The 27,131-nt window shown below is 32.3% G+C and overlaps 1 protein-coding gene and 1 non-coding gene across 3 annotated transcripts; both read right to left on the minus strand.

The window, feature by feature from the left end:
• Positions 1 to 1,643: 1,643 nt before the first annotated feature.
• Positions 1,644 to 11,625, minus strand: LOC102615883 (uncharacterized). Of its 2 annotated transcripts, none has more exons than XM_052433140.1 (25): positions 11,417 to 11,625; positions 11,008 to 11,204; positions 6,996 to 7,213; positions 6,808 to 6,913; positions 6,596 to 6,697; positions 6,444 to 6,503; positions 6,225 to 6,303; positions 5,938 to 6,085; positions 5,607 to 5,730; positions 5,258 to 5,438; positions 4,966 to 4,994; positions 4,624 to 4,772; positions 4,392 to 4,494; positions 4,120 to 4,215; positions 3,987 to 4,042; positions 3,756 to 3,879; positions 3,615 to 3,677; positions 3,429 to 3,488; positions 3,165 to 3,326; positions 2,975 to 3,048; positions 2,798 to 2,891; positions 2,570 to 2,706; positions 2,376 to 2,456; positions 2,134 to 2,239; positions 1,644 to 2,035 (listed from the first exon to the last, which is right to left on the minus strand). In XM_052433140.1, the coding sequence occupies exons 2-25, from the start codon at positions 11,191 to 11,193 to the stop codon at positions 1,964 to 1,966; spliced, it is 2,610 nt and encodes an 869-aa protein (XP_052289100.1). In that variant the 5' UTR covers positions 11,194 to 11,204; positions 11,417 to 11,625; the 3' UTR covers positions 1,644 to 1,963. The 2 variants fall into 2 exon arrangements, with proteins under 2 accessions (XP_052289100.1, XP_006493505.2); XM_006493442.4 differs by having other exon boundaries at positions 11,008 to 11,230.
• Positions 11,626 to 15,436: 3,811 nt separating this feature from the next.
• On the minus strand, positions 15,437 to 15,540 carry LOC112496273 (small nucleolar RNA R71). The gene has a single exon (XR_003062783.2). It is a non-coding gene; the product is annotated as a small nucleolar RNA R71 (small nucleolar RNA).
• Between the last annotated feature and the right edge of the window lie 11,591 nt (positions 15,541 to 27,131).

Genomic DNA, 27,131 nt, shown 5'->3' on the forward strand with positions numbered 1-27,131 from the left:
TCAAACTCAAATTCCCTGAGTTGAGTTGAGTAAAAGAATAATACCGAAGATTGCAAATTCTTGCCAAAAGTTAAATTCTGTGGGGGAACGATGATATCAATAGGTTATCAAACGAGGACCAAGCAAAAACGCCGTCGTTTTCGTCAAGTACGAGGTTGCCAGAAGTCATGAAGACAGGTAGAAGAGACATTGACGTTGAGTGTTAGTATCCCAAATGACAGAGCCGGAGCCGTTGATGAGGCGGATGAGGCCGGTGGGATGAAACTGAAAGGACTCAGATGAGTCGACGGGGGTTTTGCCGGCGGTCGAGACGGGAGCCCCTCCGGAATGAGTAATGACGGGAATGAAAGAAAGGGGCGTTTGTTTAGTTAATGAAAGTGAAAACGTGCTGTTCGGTAAAGGCCAAGATTGGTTAAAATTTGAAGCGTAAAGAGTTGAGTTTAATGGTATGTCAGCAAATGAAGTGATGATGTGAAGACTTAAAGATACAGAGAGCTGTATTAAAAGAAAAAGAACAGAAGATTTGAGGTCCATTTTGTAAAAATATTGCTTTTGTGGTTTAGTTTTTGGACATTTTAAGAGATTGGTGATTTGTTGATGAAAGTGAAGGAGTACGAGGAAGACTATCAAAGGAAACTTTCTGTCGGCTGATGGTCATGTGCGGAATAGCAGATTTTCTCTCTCCTGCAATCTCCTTCTCATTTGAACAATGGAGGATTTTACAGTTAACAGTTGACAGTTGATGAGTTGACACATTACTTAGTTTTATTGTATGATTCTCGTAGTTAAGTTTTGAACTTCAAAGCTTTAAAAATCTATCAGCATGCTACATGCACAGAATGTTATTCATGTCTGGTCAAATTGACGGAATAATTTTGGAACCTACTGATCTAGGGTGAAAAAAATGGTTCAAATGTTTATATTCAAAAGAAATTCAAGTTGAAAAAAAAAAAGAAAAAGAAGAAGAAGAAGAAAAAGGAAATACAAAAGAAATTACAACAGTTTCTTATTTTATGGTAGTTACCTAAAAAGTAAATATGGTACACTTCAGCCGTCAACTTAAGCTTTTTTTTTTTTTTTTTTTTTGTAAACCATCCGGTGTCTCACGACCGCAGTCAACTTAAGCTTTTGCCGCAGTGCACATGAGCCTAATAATGATACCAGAGCCGATTCAAGTAAGTGGCTCCTCGTAGTGGAAATTTATCATGAAAGGACTATGAGACCTGGCGGGGGCTTCTTTGAGACTGACTCGTGGACAATTATGGAGCTCGAACAGCTACTTGCAATGTATTTTATTCCATGAATGGTTGTGGCTTGAGCAGATTCCATTACAAGTAACATGAGCCACCTATACAGTACTCGAAATTGGAAAATTTACATATATGCTGCTGTTGCATATATTAAGTCGCTTATCATTCATTTTGCCTTGTTTTAAGGACACTAGAATCGATGAAAAAAAACATGCAACAAAGTTATGATTTAATACAATTTAGAATAAAAAGTACAAGGTAACTAAGAACACTTCCGACAAAAAAAAACCAGAATGACAAAAAAAATTTTGCTTCAAAGTAACCAAAATGCAGAATTTTGTTCCTTCATAGCCAAGTCAAAAAATTTACTAGCAATGCCTGGTTATCCACTGATTCCAAATGATTTCTCTTATCAGTATTCTCAACTCAATCTTAGTATTAATTTGCATAAATCAATACAATGTAATTTTCTGGCGCGGGATGGAACTGCAATAGGTTTACAAGAATTTCTAAAGATGAAAAAATATCCCTTCTTTGTTTCTTCCTATTTCTCGTTCTCAATATGCAGTTTTATTTCAGGGACTTTTACCGTCGAAAAAATATGTATCACTACCTACGCACCAAGTACTTGAAGTAATTGTGTAACAAATGACACAGCAACAACATGAGCTGGTATGAATTAAAGAGAGCTTGGTCTCCATTTACTGAACAGATCAATATGCCGAAGGAAAGCCTTTGTATGGATTGCTGAATGCAGCAACGTTGCCAGGACGCGAAAACACAATCTGCATTGCAGGGATTTTTTTTTTTTTTTTTTCATATCAATTTACAATTTCAAGGAGCATAACAATTTAGTTGCATATTGCAAAAGGCTAAGGCTTACCTGATAGTTTCCAAGTGTATAAGACCTAAAACCGGCAGCACAATAATCAAAGTAATATTCCCATGTTCGAATGAACTTGTCATTGAAGCCCAGAGCAAGAATTTTGCTGAGAAAAGATTAATCACGTCAGGATATATAAATTTATTTTGTGTTCTTTCATGTTATGTAGAGCGGAAATTCCATATAAGAGAACTAAAACATGACATGCCAAATACATTAATTTATATTATTATTATTGATACCTCTGTTTCTCCATGAAATTCTTTCGCCAACATCTGAGTGTTTGGTAGTAATGGATTCCTATATTTTCCACTTGCTCCACGCTGCATTAGCAGAAAGTTCGGTTAATTTTGGGGAGTCCACAAAGAGAAAAGGAAACATAATTGCGCATGAACATAAGACTAAATGTTAAACTGTGCTAACTGCTAAGTTATACCAGAGTCTGGATGCCACAGACATGGCGGATGTTATCCTGCTTAATGAAGGCAAGCATCCACCAGGGAAAATATATTCCTTTATAAAATCTGAACTTAGCCTGTACTCATTATAACGCTCATCCGGTATTGATATAAACTGAAAAGGTTACCATTAGAAAAAATTAGAGATATAGTGGCCAAACGCTGAATATCCAGGCAATTCAAACAAACTGGCCAAAAGACATTACTTGAAGAACAAGAAGCCCATCTTCCGCTAGCAGTGATTCGCAGCAACCAAAAAACTCCTCCATGAATTCATGACCAACAGCTTCTATCATCTCACTAAGAAAAGCCGTTGAAAAGCTTGTCACTTCGGCATGTACGTTGATGTCATATTCATAATTTGATGTGGTGAGAGTACTTACCAAGAAATAATTCTGTCATATTTGTTGGCTTTAGCCAGTTGACGATAGTCACAGAGATATAATCTGATGAGGTCCTGATAGCATTGATGGTTAAGGTTCTAAGTAATGTGATTCTGATAGTAACAAATTTCAACTAGTTTTGCCAGTTCTTTTTTTCTGATTACTTGAACGACATTCTCAAGATTGTTACCTGAAGGCCGGCTTCCTTCACTTTCATCTCTGCATATTTCAGTTGCTCCTCAGACAAGGTTATACCGGTGTACTTGCATCCAGTTCGCTTGACTATTTCAATGGCCAAGGTTCCCCACCCACATCCTATCTCAAGAACTTCTTGCCCCTTACTAACTCTTGCCTAGACAAGTTTAGGCACGTCAGGTTAAAAATTTATTTTAAAAAAAAAGCATTAAGTAGATTAAAATTTGATAAAACATTTAATAGTTTTGAATAGACTCACTTTCTCAATCAAAAGAGAAACTTTTCGCATTTGTGCAGCTTTCAAGTCTTCATCTTCGCTCTTTAAAGAAATGGACGCAAGCATCATCAATACATGGTAAGTCAATTTTTCATTGGAGGTGAAAGTACATATATATATAGGAAATGAAAGCCACGGAATACTGACAAAGAAGATCACTTCTCTAACCTTAAATACGGCACATGAGTAAGTCATTGACTCGTCCAAGAACAGAGAAAAAAGTTCATTGCTCTGGAATCAAAGATCAAATAAGAGTTCTGAGATTCCACTTGTAATACTACAAGGAACATGGGTTGTGAAAGAATTTACCAGATCATAATGACGAGAGATGTTCCTACGAGCTTGTGTGAGAGTATTTTGCCTTGAAATGTGCCGAAAGAAATACTTTGCAGACGCAATACCAGCAGTGAATAACATTGGTGACCACCAACCCCTGAAGCCGACAAAGAGTGAATTACTTAATATGTAATGAGATTGAAAAAACAAAAAAAAAACAACTATCAATATTATATTCCAAGAGTCCAAACAATCACAATATACCTCTTCTGTTTTAACTTGGAGACTGAAGAATCCAAATCTCTGTTGGCAATCAGAATCTGAAATTTAAATCAGCAAGGAAAAAATCTAGATGCAGATACTGATAAAACAAAGCTGGCTTTCGACTCAATCTTACCATAAATAGATTTAGAAGACCTTCATCTTTATCAACAAAAGAAAAATCTCCATTGATATATGCATCTGCAAGGCCTAAATCTGCCTGTGTCATAACCTGATAACCACTTCTAGCACTCATCAGTTTGTTTGAATTTTGTGCATTACAAATACATGAACAAGATTGTAAAACTAAAACCACGCTACTGTATGGCTTATAGTTTCCATAGAGAAATTTTCCAGTATTTCAATCTCTCTTAATATAATTTCAAACAAAAATTAAAATTGCGTTACCTTCCAGTAAAACTGGGGACTGTGAATTCTCAAAACAGTTTTTAAATGACAATTTTTCCGAGTTCCCTCAAAAGTAAATATGGTGCCTCCTTCCTCAAGCAAACTGTGAAGCCAGAAAGCACATTGTATCAGTATTTCTAAAATATGACACATTTTGTTATTTTATTTCTATGTTTGTGAGTTTGTAGAAGCGAAAACAGGCAAACTGACATGGGAATAAGAATGAACTCACATCATACTGCCTGTAGATATATACTGTCCAAGAAATCTAGCAACAAAAAGACGAGCCCCAGTTTCCTTCAGAGATGGTATCATGTGTCTTGGGTTGCTCGAAAGAGTACAACTTTTTCCGAGCACACCATGCGCCGCAGTCATGCCTGCCTACAAAAATGCACCATTCACTTGTAAGTCGTACATGACTTAATTGATAGATCCTATATTGTAATTGATAGATCCTATATTGACGTGATGAACAAGTAACTTGTAAACTCTCATTGGATTCTAAAATTTAATGAGTACTTCATTGCAGAAATGATATGTATGAGTAGTAAATTTAAGGGGCAGTAATTGCTACCTTTAGTCCATCCTCATGGAAGCCATAACCTGAAACAGATGCAAAAGAAATTACTGAGATGACCCAAAAGTGTTAAGCTCACCAGATATTCTAAGACATAGTACTATTGGAGAGAACGTAACGTCTGTGAACAATGGAGAGGAAAATGACGTGGCAATTAACATTGAAAAGTAACGTCTGCCATTCAAATTTAGCTGCTGTGTCGTAATATGAAGAAATGCTTCTAAATGTAACTAAATGTAATGAAAAAAGTTATTGATGGTGTCTAATCTCCATGCATTGAAATGCTCACCCTGATATGCTCCGCAAAACCAAATTCCTCTCTTCCCTTGAATATGGTCAAGCTCAAGCGAAGCTTTTGAAGCAGCAACAGAGGGAACTGGATGGCCTGTTGACCACTTGAGCAAAGTATGTTCTGGTACATGATCAGGATTCAGAGTTACAAGAAAAGGTAAACTCGTTTCACCAAGATTCTGCAAGGTTAAGATTTAGAGTGCAATTAATTCCCTCAGGAGACAGCCTATTAATTTGCAAAATTAACATTTCAGACTACACAGTGCAATCTTGTCGCCAAATCATTTAATGCACATCTCAATTATTTCAGGTTTTGCTCCATTCGTTGGAACAATTATATTGCATACCTGAAGCACATTAAGCCAGTATGTCAGACAAACTTTACTGTCAAAACTCTCAAGAAAGTTCCATGCACTCCATGCTGCTGGGTTTTGGGGCATAAATCTTTTATCACGATGAAGGAAAATATCACTGCCAATAGAAAGTAAATGAATGATCGCCCATTTCTATATAGTAGACTACAGAAATTCATCATTCTATCAATTTCACTATGAATACCAGTTCACTGTCTAAGTTGATTTGCCAAACACTGTAGACCTTTTACAATCACCCTTCAAATAAACTAGTACCAAATGGATGAATAATGAAAGGATGTTAATAACTAGTGGGAGACAGTACCTGTAGACATACTGGAATGCACCAAGTATCCTAGTTTCATCAAATGTTGCTTGGTTTCCAAGTATTTTTAAAGCATCTGGAGCATGAAGAGCCATTACACAGCTATTGTAAAATTCTCGGGAACCATCTCCACAGACTATAGTGCAACCTGCAAGAAATTATTATCAATGGCTACAATGATTTCATGTCTCTTCTTCTGCTGCTTTTGTATGTAGCATATCTCACAATAGATATAGTATCTGCAGAAAATGGATTTGTTTATACAATGAATTTAACTACATGCTAACCTTTATCAGCTGGCAAAACAGAACACACCTCAGAACTGGTTCTTATTTGACAGCCCCAGCTCTCAAGTTGTTTTCTGACCTGATTTTTTATTGAAACCAAATCAATGGCTAGAAATTATGAACTTTGCATACATCCATTGAACCTTAGCATGAAAAATCTTTCAGAAAAATAAATAAATAAATAAACAATTTGTAGCGCTAAAAGCACTAACAAATCACCTTATTGACATAAGAATGTGAACGCCATCTGACAGTAAGCCATTGTGGACGGCCAAAGAGCTGCATAAACAATCAAACCAAAATCATGAAACGATAGAAATACTGGGAAATTTAACTTTGGACAACATATTACTCCTGGAAGGACAATGTACCTGAAGCAGATGATGGTTGCGGCAAAATGACAGAACAGAGAAAGCAGAAAAGCTCGTTACACCTTCTGAAGGGCAGGACCATATTGAACCACATATTGGAATCTATAACATGACAGTATAATTACCGCTAGTAAGCAACAAAATCAATGATCACTACCATGGACCGTAAAAGCTAAAGGATATGACAGAGTACAATGCTTCAGCAATCTTACAAGATAAGCCTTCTGAAACAATTCGGAGTAGCCTCTTGAATTTACAAACTGCCCCAAGGTCTCACTGCGGTCAATGTCTGGGTTGCTTTCGAGCTCTTCAAGATAACTGAAATAACAATTCTGATAACCTTCGAGTTTGAAATTTAAAGAAACAAAATTTTGTTAAAAGTGAAGGGAGAAGAGCAAACCCGAGGACATCATCTTTGAACTTGATAATTTCCCGAAGCATTTGCCAAAAGTAAGGATTGAGAACATTTTTCTTCTGTGCAAACAAACTGGACAAGCCATTTCTGCTACCCCATTCACAGCCATGGCCTTTTTCTAAGCTCACTGAAAATGACATATCAGACATCTCCATATCAACCCCAAGACTCTCAAAGAACTCCATCATATTTGGATATGTTACCTGTCAGATCATTCAGAATCCACAATCAACAACTCGGCGTTACTTGTAACCACTATATTTCACGAATGAAATAGGCTCACAATCAAATGTGTTAAGCCGCAAGATCTTTTTTGGTGGGAGCCAGTTAATTGAACTATATTTTTCTATTATTTTTATAAATATGTTCACAATACAATATATTATACTTATATATCTTAGAACTTAGAAATGAATTGATATCTTAAATAACATATTTTGCCCGTCTCGATTTGTTGCCAAATGCTAAATTATAATTTTATTAATTAAAATATTCACTTATTAATAATTTTTTATTACTTTCAAATTTATGTTGTTAATTTATAGAGATTTTATCATAATTTTATTTAAACTAAATATAATAGGAAAAAAATATTAGGGGTTCTTAACAGTTAACAGGGATCGCATTGACAGCAATCCTGATTACAATGACAGAGAAACTTACAACGCAAGTATGTATAGCCAACTAATAGAATCATCACGATATGTGTATAAATGTCATAATTTTATTAGTTGGTTGTTTGCACAATGGAAATACAGGAGACTTTCCATGTAAAATGACCAACAGAGAACGTTCAAATTGAGCATTAGCAGTGGCAAGCTTGTTTAATATTGAGATGCGGTAGTTTTTAAGTTAAGTGGCAAAAAATTATAATTATGAAATAAAAGTAATAATATATAGTAAATATGATTTTTAAATAATAATTTTAATAAATATATTATAATTTTTTCATAATATAAAATATGAAATCAAATCATCTTAACTTTTAAATCACAATAGTAAGTGTTTACAAAATACTTTAATAAATAACTTGAAAGTTATAGTTGTCCAAATATCAATACCAAAAAGGGCATAGTGTCATGGTGCACCACAACCTCCTTCAGCATCAACCATCAATGATATAGATAATGGAGATCTAGTCACCGTTTGGTAATGAGTTTTCAGTAGAAACCACTATTGATTTGGGGTTTAGGCTTTCTTTTTATAATACTAAGTGCCTCTGACTTATTTAATGGTTATAAATGTTTATTTAATTGATTTATTTAATGGTTATAAGTGCTTATTTAATCCCATAAGCTCTTATCATAAATTTTTTTGTTGTTTGGTTTTTTTTAATAGAGCTTTTGAAGCTTAAATAAGCTATTTTGTCTCTATTAGTAAAAACTCAAATTTTGGGTTTTTCGGAGTAAAGGTTGAAAAGCTTTTTTAAATGTTAAAATATCTAAAATATCCTCATTTGATTTGATAATCTTATTTTATTCTTTTCATAACATAACTTTAAAAAACTTGCCTATTAAAGTAATTTCATAATTTTTTAATAAAAACTCTTAGTGCCTGCTTGGTATGACTTATTTAATGGCCATAGTGCTTATTTAATCCTATAAGCTCTTATCATAATTTTTTTTGTTTGATTATTTTTCTAATAGAGCTTTTGAAGCTTAAATAAGCTATTTTACCTTTACCAGTAAAAGCTCAAATTTTGAGTTTTTGGGAGTAGACATTGAAAAACTTTTTTTAAATATCAAAATATTTAAAATATTCTCGACTTATTTAACAATCTTATTTATTATTTTCATAATAGAACTTTAAAAAATTTGTCTATTAAAGTAATTTTATAAATTTTTAATAAAAATTCTTATGGACAACCAAACTACTAAATTTTTTTAGTAAAAACTCTATTTCAAAAGCTCTACTAAAAAAAAAACTCTACTTAAATAAGTTCTACTTGAAAAGTTATACCAAACAGAGCCTTATTGACAATCAAATAACTAAAATTTTATAGTAAAATCTCTATTTATAAAAGTTCTACTAACCAAAACTCTACTTAAATAAATTATACTTGACAAGATGTACCAAACAGATCCTAAGTTGACAAAACGAGCCCACCTCACTACTAAACATAGAGTTACAGTTCCTTAACACCCAGGGGTAAGTGATATGCCACAATTGCCTAGCATTGGCAAAAACAACAGATTTATTTTCCATTTTTTTGTTCTATATAAAAAAAATCCTTTAATTAAAAAAAAGAAAAGAAAATGTACGTAACAGCATTGAACCACTTACAGTGGACCACATTGCTCTTGTTGTCATCTAAACACTTAACTGATGAAATCAAGTAGTTAAGTTCTCTTTATGTATTATGAAGTTGATGGATTATAAGTACATTAGACAATTTTAAAGAGTGTCTTTTGTTTTTCATAGGACATAACACTCTTTTAATTTTACATAAAATTATTTCTAAGTTAATTGCAGTTAATTTTGGTCTTAAATGTACGTATTTAAATCAACACTAAAACTCACACAACCATTTTACATAAATGAGGAGAGAATTAAATTGTTATTAGAATATAACTTATTACTTGTTTAAAAAAAAAAATCAACACTAAAACTCTACCGGTCACGTGTTACCCGTTTCTTTCGTTTACCAAAATGAAAACGGAGGGAGAAAAATGCCTAAAGCAATAAAGTTCCCAGAGTGTAGCATGGACCTAAAAAGCTAATAATTAATTCTTTCGGTGGGATCACATCGGTACTCACGTTATCATCAACAATTTAATAGTAAAATGGTCCTCTCTCAAAAAGTCTCACCGGGGTCCATACGCCAATCACATAATCTTAAAAAATGTAATTTTCTTTTTTTTTTTTCAAATCCCAAGCCAAGAACAAAATGACAACACTCCGGTGGAGGAGCTTCACATAGCTTTCCTCAACTTGCAGCATAATTTTGATTTCAGACTTGAGAAGAATCTATATGGCTTTTGTTTGGGCTTGTCTTCTTAAATATGAATTTAGAGAAAAAGTGGAAGATTTATGGTCAGAGCTATTTTATATATATATACATATTCTTAAGTAATGTGGTTTAAGAAAGTGAAAAATTAAGTCTTTAATTATTTAAAAACATTCATATATATATATATATTCAGCATATTCACATTAAAAAGATTAAGGGTGACAAGAGTAGATTTCTCTCTCACAAATTTATGGATAAAATAGATATGTCTCTCTAAATGTAGAAAATTAAGTTGTGCCACAATAGAATTAATCTAAATGTAGAAATTTAGGTTATGCCGCTATAGAATTAATATAGATTAGTCCCAATAAATATTGATTGTAAATATATTAATGGAATTCTGATTCTAACATATTTATATTTCAAAAATAAAATCTGGACCACTCAATGGGTCGTTGCATCCATCGGTATCAACAGTTCAGAATTACGGATAAATTCTATGTGGATGCATGTGCTTCATACGTTCATAACACGACAGAAAATTGCAGAAGATTAGATACATAAGCAAAGTCGCTATTAATTCATCAGTTAATTAATTTCCTCCTCAAAAATCCTAAGATTTATAACATAATATATAATTGAAGTAACAAACAAGACGTACTAACTACTGCAATAATAATATATATATATATATATATATATATATATATATATATCCTTTGACATTAATTTCTTTTTCTGTTATTGCTATTCTTTCTTTCCCTAAAAGATTAAATTTTAAATTTCTCTATCATCAATAGCCTTTGTAGCCTACAAAAGGACATAAGGGATCCACGCCAAAGTTTCTCTATAATACGTAATAATGAAGAAGTTTTTCTATATGTCGGTAGACTTCTGCAGATCGTAAAAATATCGAATTAATAAAAAAAAAACTTGGAATTACATACTTAATTTGTTTTATAAAAAAAATTACATTTAATCTTTACTGAACGAGGTTATTATAGTGGTATATTTGAAGAAGATGAAAATGAAGAAAATTAAACTTACACGATTGAAGACCATGAAACCAAGGTCTAAGTCAACGCCGTCGAAGGTGACAGTCTTGGCATGGCCGCCGAGATAATCATCCTTCTCGTATAACACAACCTCGACGCCGGCTTTTGCGAGAACGTAAGCTGAAACCAGTCCACTAATCCCAGCTCCAATCACCGCCACTCTCATTTTTGTCGACATTTTGTTTACACCTTCCAAAAAAAATCTTTTATGTATTCTGCATTATTCACTCAAACATGAGTGTTGGTTGGTTGGTATAGGTGAACAAAAAAACAAAAGAAAAACTTTAAAGAGAAGATATTTTCAAAAAAAAAAATATTATCCACATCCTAAAATCTCTCAATGAGGATCTTTTTTTCCCCCCCAAAATTTCAATATAATATCTTAAGGCTATGGCTCTGACCTTGAGGCTTCTTCAAGGTGCGAGTGACTGAGAGATCCAAGATAACTCCAGAATAAAAATCAAATAACAAGTGGCATTGTGTTAGTCAATGATTATGCAGGCTGGCTAGCTAGTATTTTGCGGGATAGAAAAGAAAGCAAAGATTAAATAGAAAAGGAAGAAACAGAATGGGCTCAGCTAATTAGTCCTCTTCCGTTCTATATTAGACATTAGATTTACCCCCAGCCACCATTTATTTATAGCCTCTTAGATTCTTAAAAAAATAATAATTTACTTAGATTGCTGTAAACCTTTTACCCTTTTTCTTAAAATAAATTCGTATATATTACTATATTTGAGGGATTCTGTAAACAAAAAAGATAAACGTTAGAGAACAGTTTTACCCATAGGCAAAATATAAAAGATATAGACAAAGTATACTTGTTTTTATATTTTTTATTGTATGACACAGCTGAATAGTTTGGTAACCATGAACGTATGTGTTTGGGCTCAGCAACAGTCAGCTCTACTTCCAAATAGTAATAACAACACTAATGAAGTTGGGACGATGTGTTTACGCGTGATTCTCATACAATTTAACATGTGGCATCTGATAATAAATACATATGCCAGTTTATATTACTGCGACATCATATGGTACACTTCGATTGAAATACACACTTGTAAGCATACCATTATTAATTTTAAATATGCAGAGGATAATTTTTCTCCTATGCACATAAGGGACTTATTAGCTTCACATATGAGTAAGTTTTATTTTCGCTTCATTTTATTTTTATTTTTAAATGATTGAATTGAATGAGAAGTAACAATTAATTGATATATGTGACTTGTTGATAAAGTTTGAATTGTTTGAATTTTTAATATTTCCTAATGTTATGTCCCATGTGAGACACATGGATACGCCAGAGTAAAGGGCAAGAAGACAAATAAAAAATTAAAAACGAGCAAGATGTGATTAACAGAAAATTACGAGCTCTGACTTATCGGATATGATCATAAAAAAATGACCCAGATAAATTAATTAGTCATGTGAAAGGAGAGTTATTAGCATATCATTTTCTATTGAGAGAAGATCGTAATGAACTATCAAGCTTAATACAAAACTATTATTATATATATATATTTTTAAGAAGGTAAGAAAATGTGCAGAAGTACAAATACAACTGTTTTAAACAGTTGCGTTGTCGGAGTTGAACTCGAATGACTACCTAAACAAAGATACTACAAGTCTATAAGCCACCTACCGGGCCATTAAGAGTATATCTTTTGTAATTATTTTAAGAAAAAAAAATGTAACGACAAACGAAACATACATTATTGTGTATGGACGTCTGCTATGTCTTTATCCGAAATGTTAATTTTCTAAGCACATGACCATAAGATGACAATCACCGCAGTTTTGATTTACATTTAGTGGGTGGGTATTTATTTTTATGCGCCATGTAATTTAATAAAATCATTATTTAATGTATTATAAAGTCATATAATATAATTTAATAGTATTTATATTCATCAAAGAAGGACTCATATATCTATATATTCATCAAATTCATAAATACAGGCGATGTCATCACCTACTTGAAGTACAATCCCAATATTTACAATCTTTACTTCTCTATTATATTTGCTCAATATGTTCGCATATAATATTACTAATTTGTTCATCTTTAATTATTGCCATGAGTATTTCTTAATTCTTTTTTTTCCAAAAAAATAATAGAGAGTGGATTCAAGGGACATAATTTTAAACACTAATTTAAACACAATTAATCTAATCATTAAATTAAAAAAATGGACGGTTAACATTAGATGACATGACTTATTAATTTCACTACTATTTTTCTCTCTCTTTTCTTTAATGTTTAATTCTCTTTCTTCTTTTATTTTTAATTTTCTAGTTATCACTACTATAAATATATAAATGGAATAATTAAAACCATCAAAACTAATTTAATTACGTAATTATAAACTGCCATTTGTTTGAAAAATTCTCGTTTGCATAATCTAGCTTTTTTTTTCATTTTAATTTTTATTGTTATCGAGAAAAATAACTGAAAGACATTTTGATGAAAACTATTGTAGATTCAAAGAAATTCAAAGTACTGTCTTCTCAGTTGTTAAAAAGTAAAGAACTTGGTATAAATGAGTACAAAAAATTTCAAATACTTATTTTTTGTCCATCATCTTTTAGGATTTTTTTATAGCTTTTCGGTATAAATGTTCCACTTTCTTAAATACTGTAATTCTAATGTCATTAATCTTGTATGCACTAAGACGCTTTTCTTGGCTACTCAACAAGAATACATATCTTTGTTTTAGGATATTGACTTTATGGCTGTGTTCTAGAGCGTTCTCTTAGTATCTTAATAGTTCCTGAAAGCTTCTATAATATATAAAAATATTCTTTAAAAAACTTATTTTGAGTGAAATTATCCAAATTTTGTAATGACAATTGTAGTGGTTTAAAAATAAAGATAGATTAAACAAATATAAATAGATGAAAATTTTGGTTGAAATAGAAGAGAGAATGGAGATAGATATTAAAGAGGAGAGAGGAGAAAGTTAGAGTATTAATAATAATAATATTAATGAAGTTAATAACACAAATTCATTTAATCTTGACCTTTCATTTTTTTAATCTAATAATTAGAAATTTATATTTTTTAACTTGTGTAAAAAATTGTGTCCCTCAAACTTATCTTCATACATATCTATAGTATTTATAAGTCATGGTGTTATTTATTATTTTATGAAACATATCATATCTGTAAGCTTGTCGAAGGAAAGAAAATTGGAGATACATGGGTTGTTGAATTCGTCTCTATGCTTGATCGTTTTGGTGCTTCTTAACAATGTGTCCACAAGCTTTAGTCGGCAACGTGGTTCATGGGAGACCGGTGAAATGGAGAAAATTATTTGCGAAAGGAAAATTGAAACGTGTCCTCACCCTCATCGCTCTTTAGCTTTCCATTTTTCAAGTTTAAAAATTGATCCATTGAAGTAAACGTTTAACAAAGTCTTTATTTATAAAAAGTATATATGGTAAATGATAGTATTTCATATAAAACAGAATCATCACATTTAACAATTCATATCTTAATTTGACCAATCCTCAAGTGACAATTAGTACATAAGGCCCAAAATTTTATAAAGGTTATCTGTCCAGAATTTAGCGTTATCTCCAAAGGACAATTATTAGAAACCTCCCCTGAGGTTTGGCATATTATCAGTTTGATAGGTTGTATTTGTTTATTCTCAATCACTTCCTCTGCCGTTTGCACACATTTAGTATAAGTTGGGATGGTGAGGATAAAATCGTAAAAGAACCCGTTAATGATATGATTTATATTATTTTTAGTTTTATCTTTACTTTTATTAGTGTTGGTATCCTTTAATTTATTTTCTTTTTATAGTTCTTTTATTAGTCAATAGAATTTAATTTGGAGCATTTATTTTCTCTTTTCTTTATTTTTATAAATTTCTTTTTTGATTATTGTTTTTGCGTGATTGCATGCATCATCGTAGATATCTATTATGTGATTTAGAACTTATAGTGAAATTGAGAGAGAACGTTTCATTAAAAAAAAAGTTGCATGAAAAGAAAAAGTTGAACAAATTAAGGAAAATATAATTGAAGATAAAATAGTTACAGAACCATAAGAAAAGCCTTTTAAAGATAATTTTAGTGCATTACCTAATCTAAGCACCTCATGCGTTGGATATCCGGATGTTGTTGTTAGGAGTTTTAAAATAAACTCCAATGTCCTTAATTGTCTCCCATCTTTTTATGGCTTAGATAACAAAGATCCCTATAATCATTTAAATGATTTTGATGCTATGTGCTAAACTTTGAAATATGAAAACTTTTCTATTGATAGTGTTAAGCTTCGTTTATTTACTTTCTCATTGAAAGATAGAGCTAGATCATGATTCAACACATTGCCAACTAATAACATTACATCTTAAGACATAATGGTTGAAATTTTTTTTAATAAATATTTTCCTGTTTATTAGACTAATCACATGGAGATTTCAGAGTTTATGCAAAAAGAGGATGAACAATTCTTTAAGGCATGGGAGAAATTTAAAGGCTTACTCTTGTAATGTCTTCATCATGGGTTTGAAAAATGGCATCAATGCCAACATCTTCTAGACGGATTATCGCCACATATTCAAGAGTGGTTCATGGCAGCTAATAGAAGCGAAATTATGTCCAAGAGTGCAATAGAAATTTGTGACTTCTTTCAAAGATAAGCTAATAATTCCTAGTACAGGAGTCACTCTTTAAGAAATACTAGAAGAATAAGAGGATTAAATGAATTCTTTAGTGGTGAATCTAATTATGATATTAAAGGGATCAAAGTTATGGTTGAAAGACTTTCTCGTCAGTTCGTGGTCGAAGGACTTTTTCATCAGTTCGCCTCATTTGCAGGTGTTAATTCTATTGGACCACAAGCTTACAGCCAGTCTGAACAGGATTGTTACCTTGATTAAATCAAATTTATTAATATGATAAGAAGGCAACTTGTCTATAATCCTTACTCCAACACCTATAATTCAGGAGGAGGGATCACCTCAACCTTTTATGGTTACAAGGTTTCCAATAGAATGAGACAGCAGCTCAAGCTCCTCAACCTTCTCAGCCTGCCTTTAGATAGTTTAACCAGAGCTTCTCATAGCCTAAACCATGGGAAGAAGCAATCCAAAAGTTATCAAAATCTACAAAGGATGCTATGACAGGATTGAGGAATGAGGTAAAGGCCACTCAAAATCCACAAGCACAACAAATGCAATCCATATCTAACCTTGAGAGGATGATGGAACAATTATATATATATATATATATATATATATATATATATATATTCTTAAGAACTTATGAGAAACTAATTTTGATTGATTTGTTACATAGCACAAGAAGATGAAATTATAGCATGATACGAGTCAAACATCAATTCATTATTTTCTAAAACAACAATGCAAATTACGGTGGTACTGCACTTTGCCATCTTTTAATAATATTTATATTCTTAAGGACTTGGGAGAAACTAATTTTGATTGATCTGTTACATAGCACGAGAAGACAAAATTATTGCATGGTATGCAAGCATTTTAAATGAAATAGTTATTGCAGTTCCTTAGTTTTAGTTAGTAATCAGAAATTTCAAACATGAATATCACTAAAGAGAGTTTACTCATCATTGAGTAATAAATTCTTAATATGGCAATTTAAATTGTATACATGTGTTCATGTGTATGTTAAAATGTAAGGAGAATGTTACCCTGTTCCTCTTTAAAATAGTTTCTACTGTTTGGGCTCCTTGTAAATGTTTTGGCAAATAATTAATACAATGGGCCCTAGATTATATTATGAGCACTGATATTTAGCTATCATGGTGAGACACCATGGCAACAGAAACAATAGATTGGTGTTCCTATGCTAGTATGCTGCCGTTTCAATGTCCTTTTTTCTTTTTCCAAAAAAATAAAATAATAAGTAAAACGACAATATGAAGACATTATTTCAGATTTTCAGTCAATATTACGGTGGGTACGGTTTGGTTTGATTCAACTTTTTATCAAACTGAATTAAACTAGATAAATTCTATTAGAATTATGTGTGACTGTTCAACTTTTCAGTTTTTAACTTTTAAAATCATAATTTTATCTGATTATTCGAATTTTCAATTTGATTTTTATTTATTCAATTAAACTGGTTAGTTTTTTTTTTTCTATTAAATTTTAATCAAATCGAACAGTGGGTTCAAGTTCATTTAAATGCGCACCCCTAATCCCTGTGGTATCTCTATGTTGGCTGTGTACTCTCCAGTAATTATTATGTTTTGGTTTTCTCGGAGACGTGCCAGCTAGGGATGGCAATTTAACCCGGATTCGGTCCGGACCTGGACGAATTTGGAAAATTTGGATCGGGTTCAACCCGCACCGGAGTAAATTAAATCCGGTATCCGGATTCAAAATTACCAACCCGGAAGTTTCCGGGTCCAGATCCGAATTTGGGTAAACTTGCATATCCGGAATCCGGACCCGGATAAGTTTATTTTGATACTAATTTTTAAATTATTTTGATATAAATAGAAAAATTAAAAAATCAACCCTAATGCCCATATTCACAGCCATGGCCGCCAAACCAAATCCAAACATTTCCTCTCTCTCTTCAGCCCTTCCTTTCACCAAATCGCCGTCGTCACTCATCATCGTTTCACCACCTTCACTGTGTTCGTGTTCATTTTCATTATCAGCCATCGTTCATCCAGCTATGTCACGGGTTTTGGCTGCCGTTTGTCCACCTTCGCGAATCGGGATCTCGGTTTTGGCTGCTGCACTTCTAACCCCAATTGTTTTGCATCTAGAAACCTAAAATTTGTTGTGATTTACTCTCACATGTTCATTTGCTATTTGGAAAAAAAAAAAAAAAAAAACTTCAGCCGCCATTTATGCTCTCCCCTTTTCTTGACCTAACCCCACAAAGCCCAATTTGTCATCATCATCATCAAGACATCATGATTATGTTTGATAATTGAATTTGTGTGCTCCGGTATCTTGGGTTTTATTTCTTTTTTTTTTAATTTTCCATTATTGGTGTTAATAGATTACGGATTAGAAAGGAATTCACTGAAGAAAGAGGAAGAAAGAAATGGAAAGAAAGAGCAAGAAAGAGATGGAAAGCTGCTTCTCTTTAGCAATCATCCGGGTTATAAACCCAGATTTTTCAGGGTTTAACCCGGGCCGAACCCGGAAGAAAAATATCCGAGTTTACATCCGGATCCGGTATTAAAAATTATGATTCGGGTTCGGAACCGGGAAGGCGAAACCCAGACCCGGACCCGGATTTTGTCATCCCTAGTGCCAGCTATATATGCTTACTTTTAACTACATGGGTTCATCGGCAATATAAGACAATTTCTTTTGCCGTCGTATTTGTCAAAATAATTTAATGCGCTTTTGTTTTCGTGTCAAAATAAAACTTTGATGCCTTGAATATTGCATAAATTGTTCGGTTATCAAGCGGTTAATGAATCAACTCAATTAATTATTCATCCTTCCTTATTTTAGCACATTTCACTTGCTTCAATCACCGCCTTCTGAATATTATTTACATGCTTCCTTCAAAAGAAATGTATCTTGGTTCAATCAACGATTTCTGAATATTATTCCCCGGTTTAATTATTGGAGAGAAAATATATGATCAATTGATCACAACAATAATTTTTGGAGAAAAAGTAGGAGGAGAGAAGAAGAAAATATAATTATAATACATATAGAACCTTGTTTGGAATTAAAATTAGGGGTGGGCACGGTTCGGTTCGGTTCGGTTCGAAATTAAGTAGAACCGATTTAAATCGGTTATTTTATTAAAAGAACCGAATAAGAACCGAACTCAAACGGTTCTTTTCGGATCGGTTCGGTTCGGTTCGGTTTTTTCGGTTCTGGGCCTATTGGGCCAATTTTTAATTTTTAATTTTTTAGCCCATTGGACCTCATGAATGTAATAATTTTTTTCAACAATTAATTTATCCTAATTTTATTACAAATATTAACAATAAATACAAAGTATTCAAAACACATTTTATCACTAATATCTTACTAACTATTAATAAGATACTCCCAAAATATGAAATATTAAAATTTCAAAATATATAACCAAACTCCAATACTCCATCTATATAAACATAATCATAATGTTATAAAGAGAAATAACACATGTTTGATTTGAATAAAATCATGTTTGATTTGAATAAAATTATTAACACATGTTTGATTTGAATAAAATTATTAACACATGTTTGATTTGAATAAAATCAAAAAATAATTCGGTTTTTCGGTTCGGTTTTTCGGTTCAGCTAAGTGAACCGAATACCGAACCGACATTTCGGTTTTTTTTACAAACGGTATATTCGGTTTTTTTAAAAAATAAAAACCGAACCGAATTAGAAAAAACCGTCGGTTCGGTTCGGTTTTTTTAACACTACGGTTTTTTTGCCCACCCCTAATTAAAATTGAAATTCAATAAATTGTTTATTTTATAACTTTTTATAAAAAGATAATGTTTGATAAATTTTTGTAAAAGTTGTTTGTTTTATTTTTTGTTTATTTTGACAGTAGCTTTTAAAACTTTAAGGGTTGCTTTTTATAAGCAACTTATGAAACAGGCCACCACACCTTTCTAAAGTTTATATTATAATCTTAATAATTTTAAAAAAAAAACAATTATGCTTATATTTTCATAAACCCTAATAATTATAAATTATTAGATATCATATTACCACACAACTAATGTATGTTCTCTCCAGAATCAAAATTTTGATTTAGTAATTTCATATTTTTTGTATTTTACTTTCATTTTCTATTATTAGAATCATTAAGACTTGTATATGATTATGTAAATTTTCCTTGAATTATGAATAATTTCACATGAAAAGTAACCATGACCTTGTACAGTTTTATGTGAATTTTTTTAAAAAGACACATTTAAACAATTTATTTAGCATACTCAAAAAATAAAAGATAATTTAAACTTATGTCTATTTTACTCACTATATAATAAAAAAAAACTTTCATAACAAAGTTTACCAAATTCATGTACTCTGTTTTTCAAGCTCACAACAATTGCAATAATACTATTTATCTAACACTAAACAGCTTTTATAATCAATAACTTACTTTATCCACACAATAAAATAACTTATTTAATCAGCCATTGCAATCCCAAATTGACAATCTCATCTATTAAACTTGTTGTTATAAAAAGATTCAATCGCTCAGATTTCATTCATAATTTTGTGTAAAAGGAGGTGTACCGAACAAATCCCTACACAAATTGCTATTTGAAGGTTGTTAGGAACTTTTCAAATGGTAATAATAAACCAACTAATCTTCCATTAGGGTTTATTTATTGTTGATCAATTTCAATTCATAAAATATTTGTCAATATTCTGTACTTTATTTTAATTTTTTACGTCGGGATAGTAGCTCATTAAGTGCTTATCATACTAATTCAGTAATTTGGAGCTGCAGATAGACACTTATGGCGGAGTAGAGATAGCTCCAAAAGGATAGTGAACATATATATATATATATTTTATTGTATATTGACATGATATTGATCTAGTGTTAAAAATATATATATTAATTGAATTAAATTAAAGTCTATTCTTGGTAAAAGTTTTCAAATCCCATGTAATCAAATTAACAAATGAAGCAAAGAACCTTCGGATGAAAAAAAAAAAAAAAGAAGCTTAGTTAGTTGAAAAAAAATGCTTAGTTAGTGAAGACATTAATAAATATAGGCAAATATGCATGTTTCATCCTTGTGAATCCATCAAGTTTCATGTTGGTTCTTTTTCATGCCAATGAATCTACCATGATTCATGCTTTTTTTTGTTTTATTTTACTATTATTATAAGTTTCATGGTGATTGGCTATGAAGAAGATAGAGGGAAATAATAAGAGTAATTGAGATTTGAGATAATTTTCATGAAAAAAAAAACTTCATTTAAAAAATTGAGAGGGAGTTTGCTTCTTATTTTTTCCCCATAAAAAAATGCGTCCACACCAAAATGTGGGCTATTTATGAGGTTCTCAATTTTTTATCAGCCCAAGTTCTAAAGCCCATTGAAACGCGTTTTCCAAACTACAATTTTACTATTTAACAATGAAAGCCTCGATGATATAATCTTCGATTACGTGTCGTCCTTTTTTTCCTTTTTTCTCCTGCGGTCCAGTGACATGTATTTACTATTACACCCTTTTCCAATTGAAGCCTCAATATCATCAAGAAATTTTCAACATTTTTCGTTGCGAATTTGGTATGTATATATGCAGGCAGGTGGCAGCGGGTATCCGAGGGTATTTTGAAATATATTATATATTTTTTTATTACTAATATTAGTAAAGTTAATAATTAAATTTGAAGGCGTGAGTTCGAGTCCCACGAGATTTATTTTTATCTTTTATTCTAAAAGTATAGATTAAGGTCCCGTTTGGGATTGCTTTTGGAAGGGTTAAAAGTGATTTTAAAAATTTAAAAGTTAATTTTGGTGTTTGGTAAAAAAAAAATCAAAATTACTTTTGCTAGAATCAGCTCCTCCTACAGCTGATTTTGAAAAGCAAAGAAAGAGTAACTTTTAGATTCTGATTTTGAGAATCAATTTTATCCTTTAATATAATTTCATAAATATTCTTACAATTATTACTTAAACCCGAAATTATTCTTATTTAAATTGGAAATACAATTAATATTTTAATAAATTTTCATTATAATTAACGTTTTCTCCATAAGAATAGTTTGTGTAACTAAAGATACATGGCACAAAACTATAGAAAGTGCTACGTTTATGCTGCTTGGCAAGAAATTAATACGCCAATTCCACATTTTTATAAAAAACAAATTGTTTGATTCAATGAGATATTGTACGTGTACATTTTTATATGTATAAGTAAATTTCATCCTACATTATGTACATTTTAGTCATTTATTTTCTTACACCAGTTTAACAATAAGATTTACCAAACACTCATAACTGCTTTCAAAATTCACAATACTTTTGAAAATAAAATTTACCAAACACTTAACTGATTATCTTCACAGCTGATTATTTCTACAACACAGCTAACAACAATTATTTTAAAAGCTGCAACACTACCAAACTGGCCCTAAGTGCAGATTTCCCACCAAATATACTAGATGATCGGTTGATTTATAAGATTGTAGTATAATTAAACTTCGGTGAAAAGTTTGTCTAGGGGTTTGCCCTCTTCTTTCCATATTTCACACATAAGCATTTGTGAGATGTCACTTTTGTTTATGTTAAGTCCATATTAACTATGAAATATGATTCATACTTATCAATATTGCTGGTTCTGGTTTAGAAGAGGTTAATTGACAATATTCAATATAGTTGTCAATCTTCTAATTTTTATTAGAGGAAATAATAGTTGCTTTTGTTTATGGATTGAGCTTCCATAACCATCAATTTTAGCTACCAGTTCCGTAGATATGTTACACGATTCACTGACCATTTCACCTGAGCTTTTTTTCCAGATAGTTGGCTTTCTTGGATCATGTGCAATCTCCACTTTCATTAATTTCCGTTCATTGAGTAAACATAAGATTAGTTTGTAGAAGTAGAAACCCAAAATCCAATACAGTACAGATCTATTACACGCAGAGCTTAATATTGTTGGACAATTAGCATTAAATTAATACATTTATTGAGTTGCTACATCATTTGGAAAAAAAAAACTTAAAAACTTCAAACAAGGAGATAATACAACTACATACATGCATGATAGAATCTTGTGGGAATACGATTGTCGACAATAAAGTAGAAAGAGAACGTCATCCACTTTTCAATAAGATAAGGATTCACATACAAGACTCCAATGATGGACAAGATTTAAATTCCTTAGGAATTGCTTTTCTTTAGCAAACAGAGCAGAAAACCAGAGGTTTTGTATTGAAATGAAACTTGAATAATAATGTTTACCGGCCATTGTCTATACATACATAAAAGAACAAAAATGATAGCTAGCTAAGGATAACAATTTCAGATAAAACAAAACAATCCGTGAATCATTAGCCAATAATATAATGCTTCCAGAATCTTCATCCATTCATCCCATGTGCTGATATTCCTCTGTGTAATTATTTTGCCACCTCATTGAGTTTTGTTAACATATATGTTTCCATGATATTGATTTTGATGATAACAAACAAGATTAAGAATGATTAATTTTTTAAGCCCAAATTATTTAATATTCTTTTTAAATAAAATCATTATTTTTACATTATAAAGGTTTTATATTTAATGGAAAAATGATTTTATGAAATTGATTGTTTTTATTCTTTTTAAATAAATCATTATTTTCACATTATAAATGTTTCATATTTAATGGAAAAATGATTTTATGAAATTGGTTGTTTTTCAAAGTTTATGGTTTAATTGAAAGAATTTTGAAAACTTTAAAATAAACAAGTAGTGCTTGAAATTTCGGATTTGGACCTATTTGAAACTATTTAAATGTTTTTGGGCTATTTTATAATTTCATAAAGTTTGGGCGAAGTCATAATTTCAGAAAGTTGTGGGATTGAGAAAGCATTATTTAAAATTCTGAAATTGGACCTATTTGCAAACTTTTATAACGTTTTGGTCCATACTATAGTTTTATAAAGTTTTGGGGTCAAACTATAAATTTCGAGAAATATTTTACTGTAGCAGTTACTGTAGCAAGCGGCTTACCGGATACTGATAAACGGCAGGCCGAATTCGGGGCAGTAAGCACCAGAACGAAAACAGCTTACCGGATTCCGAATCCGGCAAGCCGGTTAGGCAAAATTTTGAATTTTGCCTTAACGGTAACATAAATCCGGCTTACCGGATTCCATAAAACGGCAAACCGGATAGCCCAGAATGTGAGTAACGGCTAGTTTTCGAGCTCAAGCTATAAGAACTCAAATCCAACTTATTTTGAAGCTCTCCAACAATCTCCAACAAGCAAGAACAAGTGCACACAACATATATTGAGCTTCAACTTCGTGAATCATCATTCATTAAATCATCTTTGTTCTTCAATTTGTATATCCACTCTTAAAGAGAGATTTATTGTTGTATTTATCATTTCTCATCAATTTGTGAGTGTACAAGTGTGGGAAACACTTGGGGTGAAGAGATTGGGGATATAATCTCTTGTTGTAAAGGTTCATTGATACCTTGGAAGTCAATTGTAAACATTTGAAGCCTTGGGAGGCTTGGATAGTGAAATCCTCAAGCCGGGTGAGCTTGGAGGCGTGGACGTAGGCGGGGATAGCCGAACCACGTAAAAATTCTTGTGTTCGTTTTCTCTTCCCTTACTCTTTTAATATTGTGTTTCATTGAATTTATTGTTTTCGAATTGATTAAGGCATTAGATTGAATTGTTGTGTGGTTTGCTTAGGATAATTTTTAAAATTCCAATTCACCCCCCCTCTTGGGTTGCCTAGCTAGTATTTCAAGTTTGTCTCATTTCTTTCATTAGCTGGTAAATAGGTGAAGCTCAGGTGGCATGCCAATGTGTCACTGAGATCAGCTGTTGACTGGTCATGGTCATGGCTGCTATTTTCAACACCCTCTCTCAAACACAAGGTTTTGTCAAATACCTTGAGTTTTCAACACCCTCTCTCAAACACAAGGTTTTGTCAAATACCTTGAGTTTACTTTTGAAGCAGCTGAATTTGTAATAAGGTAATGGCTTAGTTAGAACATCGGCTATTTGATCTCTGCCTGCAACAAAGCTAATTTCCATTTCACCTCTAGCTACCTTGTCCCTGATAAAGTGTAGGTCTATCTCAAAATGCTTAGTTTTTGAGTGAAAGACTGGATTGGTGGCTATTGCAGCTGCACTTGTGCTATCACTTAAGATTGTTGGTGTTCTTTGTATCTCTATTTTTAGTTCACTTAGTAAGGAGCTAATCCATGTAAGTTCCGTAGTACAAAGGGTCATTGCTCTGTATTCTGATTCAGCTGTAGATCTAGCAACTAAACCTTGCTTTCTTGAACTCCAAGCAATGAGATTTCCACCCAGAAATACACAATAGCCACTGATAGACCTCCTATAATCCAAATCATTTGCCCAATCTGCATCTGTGTAAGCTGTTAGATCAAAGTACTCTGACTTTTTGAATTTCAGACACATGTTTATGGTGTTTTTGAGATACCTTAATATTCTTTTGCATGCTATCCAGTGAGGTTGCCTAGGATCAGACATGTATTGGCTAAGCTTGTTCACTGAATAAGCAAGCTCAGTTCTTGTGAGTATTGCATACTGCAGGCTACCTATAACACTTCGATACAGTGTGGGATCATGAAACTTTTCTCCTTCATTCTTCTTCAGCTTTTCTGTAGTACTGAAAGGTGATTCAATTCCTTTACAATTACTCATTTCTGTTTTGGCAAGCAAATCTTGTATATACTTGGTTTGAGACAGTAGAATAGCATTTTGATTTTTGTTCACCTGAATCCCTAGAAAAAAGTTTAGCTTTTCTAAATCCTTTGAGGCAAAGGTCCTATTTAAATTACTGACCAGCTCTTCAATACTGCCACTGTTGTCACCAGTAATAATGATGTCGTCGACATAAATAAGCAGTATAACTATCTCAGATTTAGTTCTTCTGTAGAATAATGAGGTATCACACTTGGAGTTTTCAAATCCCCAAGAGTTTAAGGCACCCTTTAGTTTGTCAAACTATGCCTTGGGGGCTTGTCTCAAACCATACAATGCTTTCTTTAATCTGCATATGTGATTCGGCTTGCTTTTGTCCGCAAAAGGTTCAAGCTGTAGCATGTAAACCATTTCTATCAACTCACCATTCAAGAAGGCATTGTTTATATCTACCTGCCTCAGCATCCAGTCATTGTTTACTGCCAAAGTAAGGATGATTCTGATTGTTGCAGCCTTAACAACTGGGCTGAAAGTCTTTGTGAAATCAATCCATGGAATCTGCAAAAACCCCTTCACTACTAATCTGGCCTTATATTTTTTTATGGTTCCATCTAGATTCTCTTTAACTCTGTACACCCATTTATTTCCAATCAGCCTAGAACTTGAGTCATTTAGTACCAAGGTCCATGTTTCATTTTTTATCAAGGCATTGTATTCATCTTCCATTGCTTTTTTCCAGTTTGGTTCTTTTAAAGCTTCTGAGGTGTTTGAGGGTAATGATGTCTGTGGTTGAGTAGAGATTTGGTACAATTTTAGTTTAAAGATCCCTGCCTTAGATCTTGTTACCATAGGATGTGATGGTGCATCTCCTTTTGTGTTGGGTGCTGTGATAAGGGATGAAGGTTGGTCATTTGCTTGAGGCTGGTGATTTGAATGAGGTGAGGATAATTGATTATTTAATATCATATCAGTGTTCAAATTCTGTTATGTCTTACCTTAGTCAAGGTTCTGGGATTGTTATGAAGTTTCAGGAGCTTCAAAAGAGTGGCTTTGATCGGCTGCTGACTGAGTGTTTTGAGGAGTATCAAGGGAGAATGACACGACCTGAAATTTTTCTAAAAGAGTAATGAAATCACTCTGACTTGTGGACTTTTGTCTACTGAACTTGGAGTCATTAGAAAAAGGAAATGAGCTTTCATTGAATTTGACACTTGCAGATATATATATTCTACCTGAGTGATGCATGCAAACATATCCCTTGTGAGTTATGCTTATCCCTAGTAGTGTGCATTTGGCAGTATGGAAATCAAACTTGTGTTTGTTATATGGTCTCAAAAATGGATAGCATTCACACCCAAATACTTTGATTTATGAGTAATTTGGTTTGTAATGGTAAAGCAGTTCAAAGGGGGTTTTATTTCCAATAACAGGTGAGGCTAATCTGTTGATAATGTAGGTGGCATAAGTGAAAGCTTCTTGCCAGAATTTTAATGGCATTTTAGCTTGTGCTAGCAATGTGAGCCCAGTTTCTATCGCATGTTTGTGTTTTCTCTCAACCTTGCCATTTTGTTCATGTAGATATGGACATGATTGTCTCAATGCTATGCCCTCTTTGTCATGGTTTGAATGGTTTAAACTCTCCTCCCATGTCTGTCTGTAATGCTTTAATTTTCAGATTCAATTGGTTTTCAATTTGACTTTTGAAGGTGATGAATGTATTTTGAGCTTGGGATTTTGTTGTCAAGGGAAACAGCCAGGTGTATCTTGTCATGTC

Source organism: Citrus sinensis, chromosome 9 (genome assembly GCF_022201045.2).
Source record: "Citrus sinensis cultivar Valencia sweet orange chromosome 9, DVS_A1.0, whole genome shotgun sequence".
Classification (NCBI taxonomy): Eukaryota; Viridiplantae; Streptophyta; class Magnoliopsida; order Sapindales; family Rutaceae; genus Citrus; species Citrus sinensis.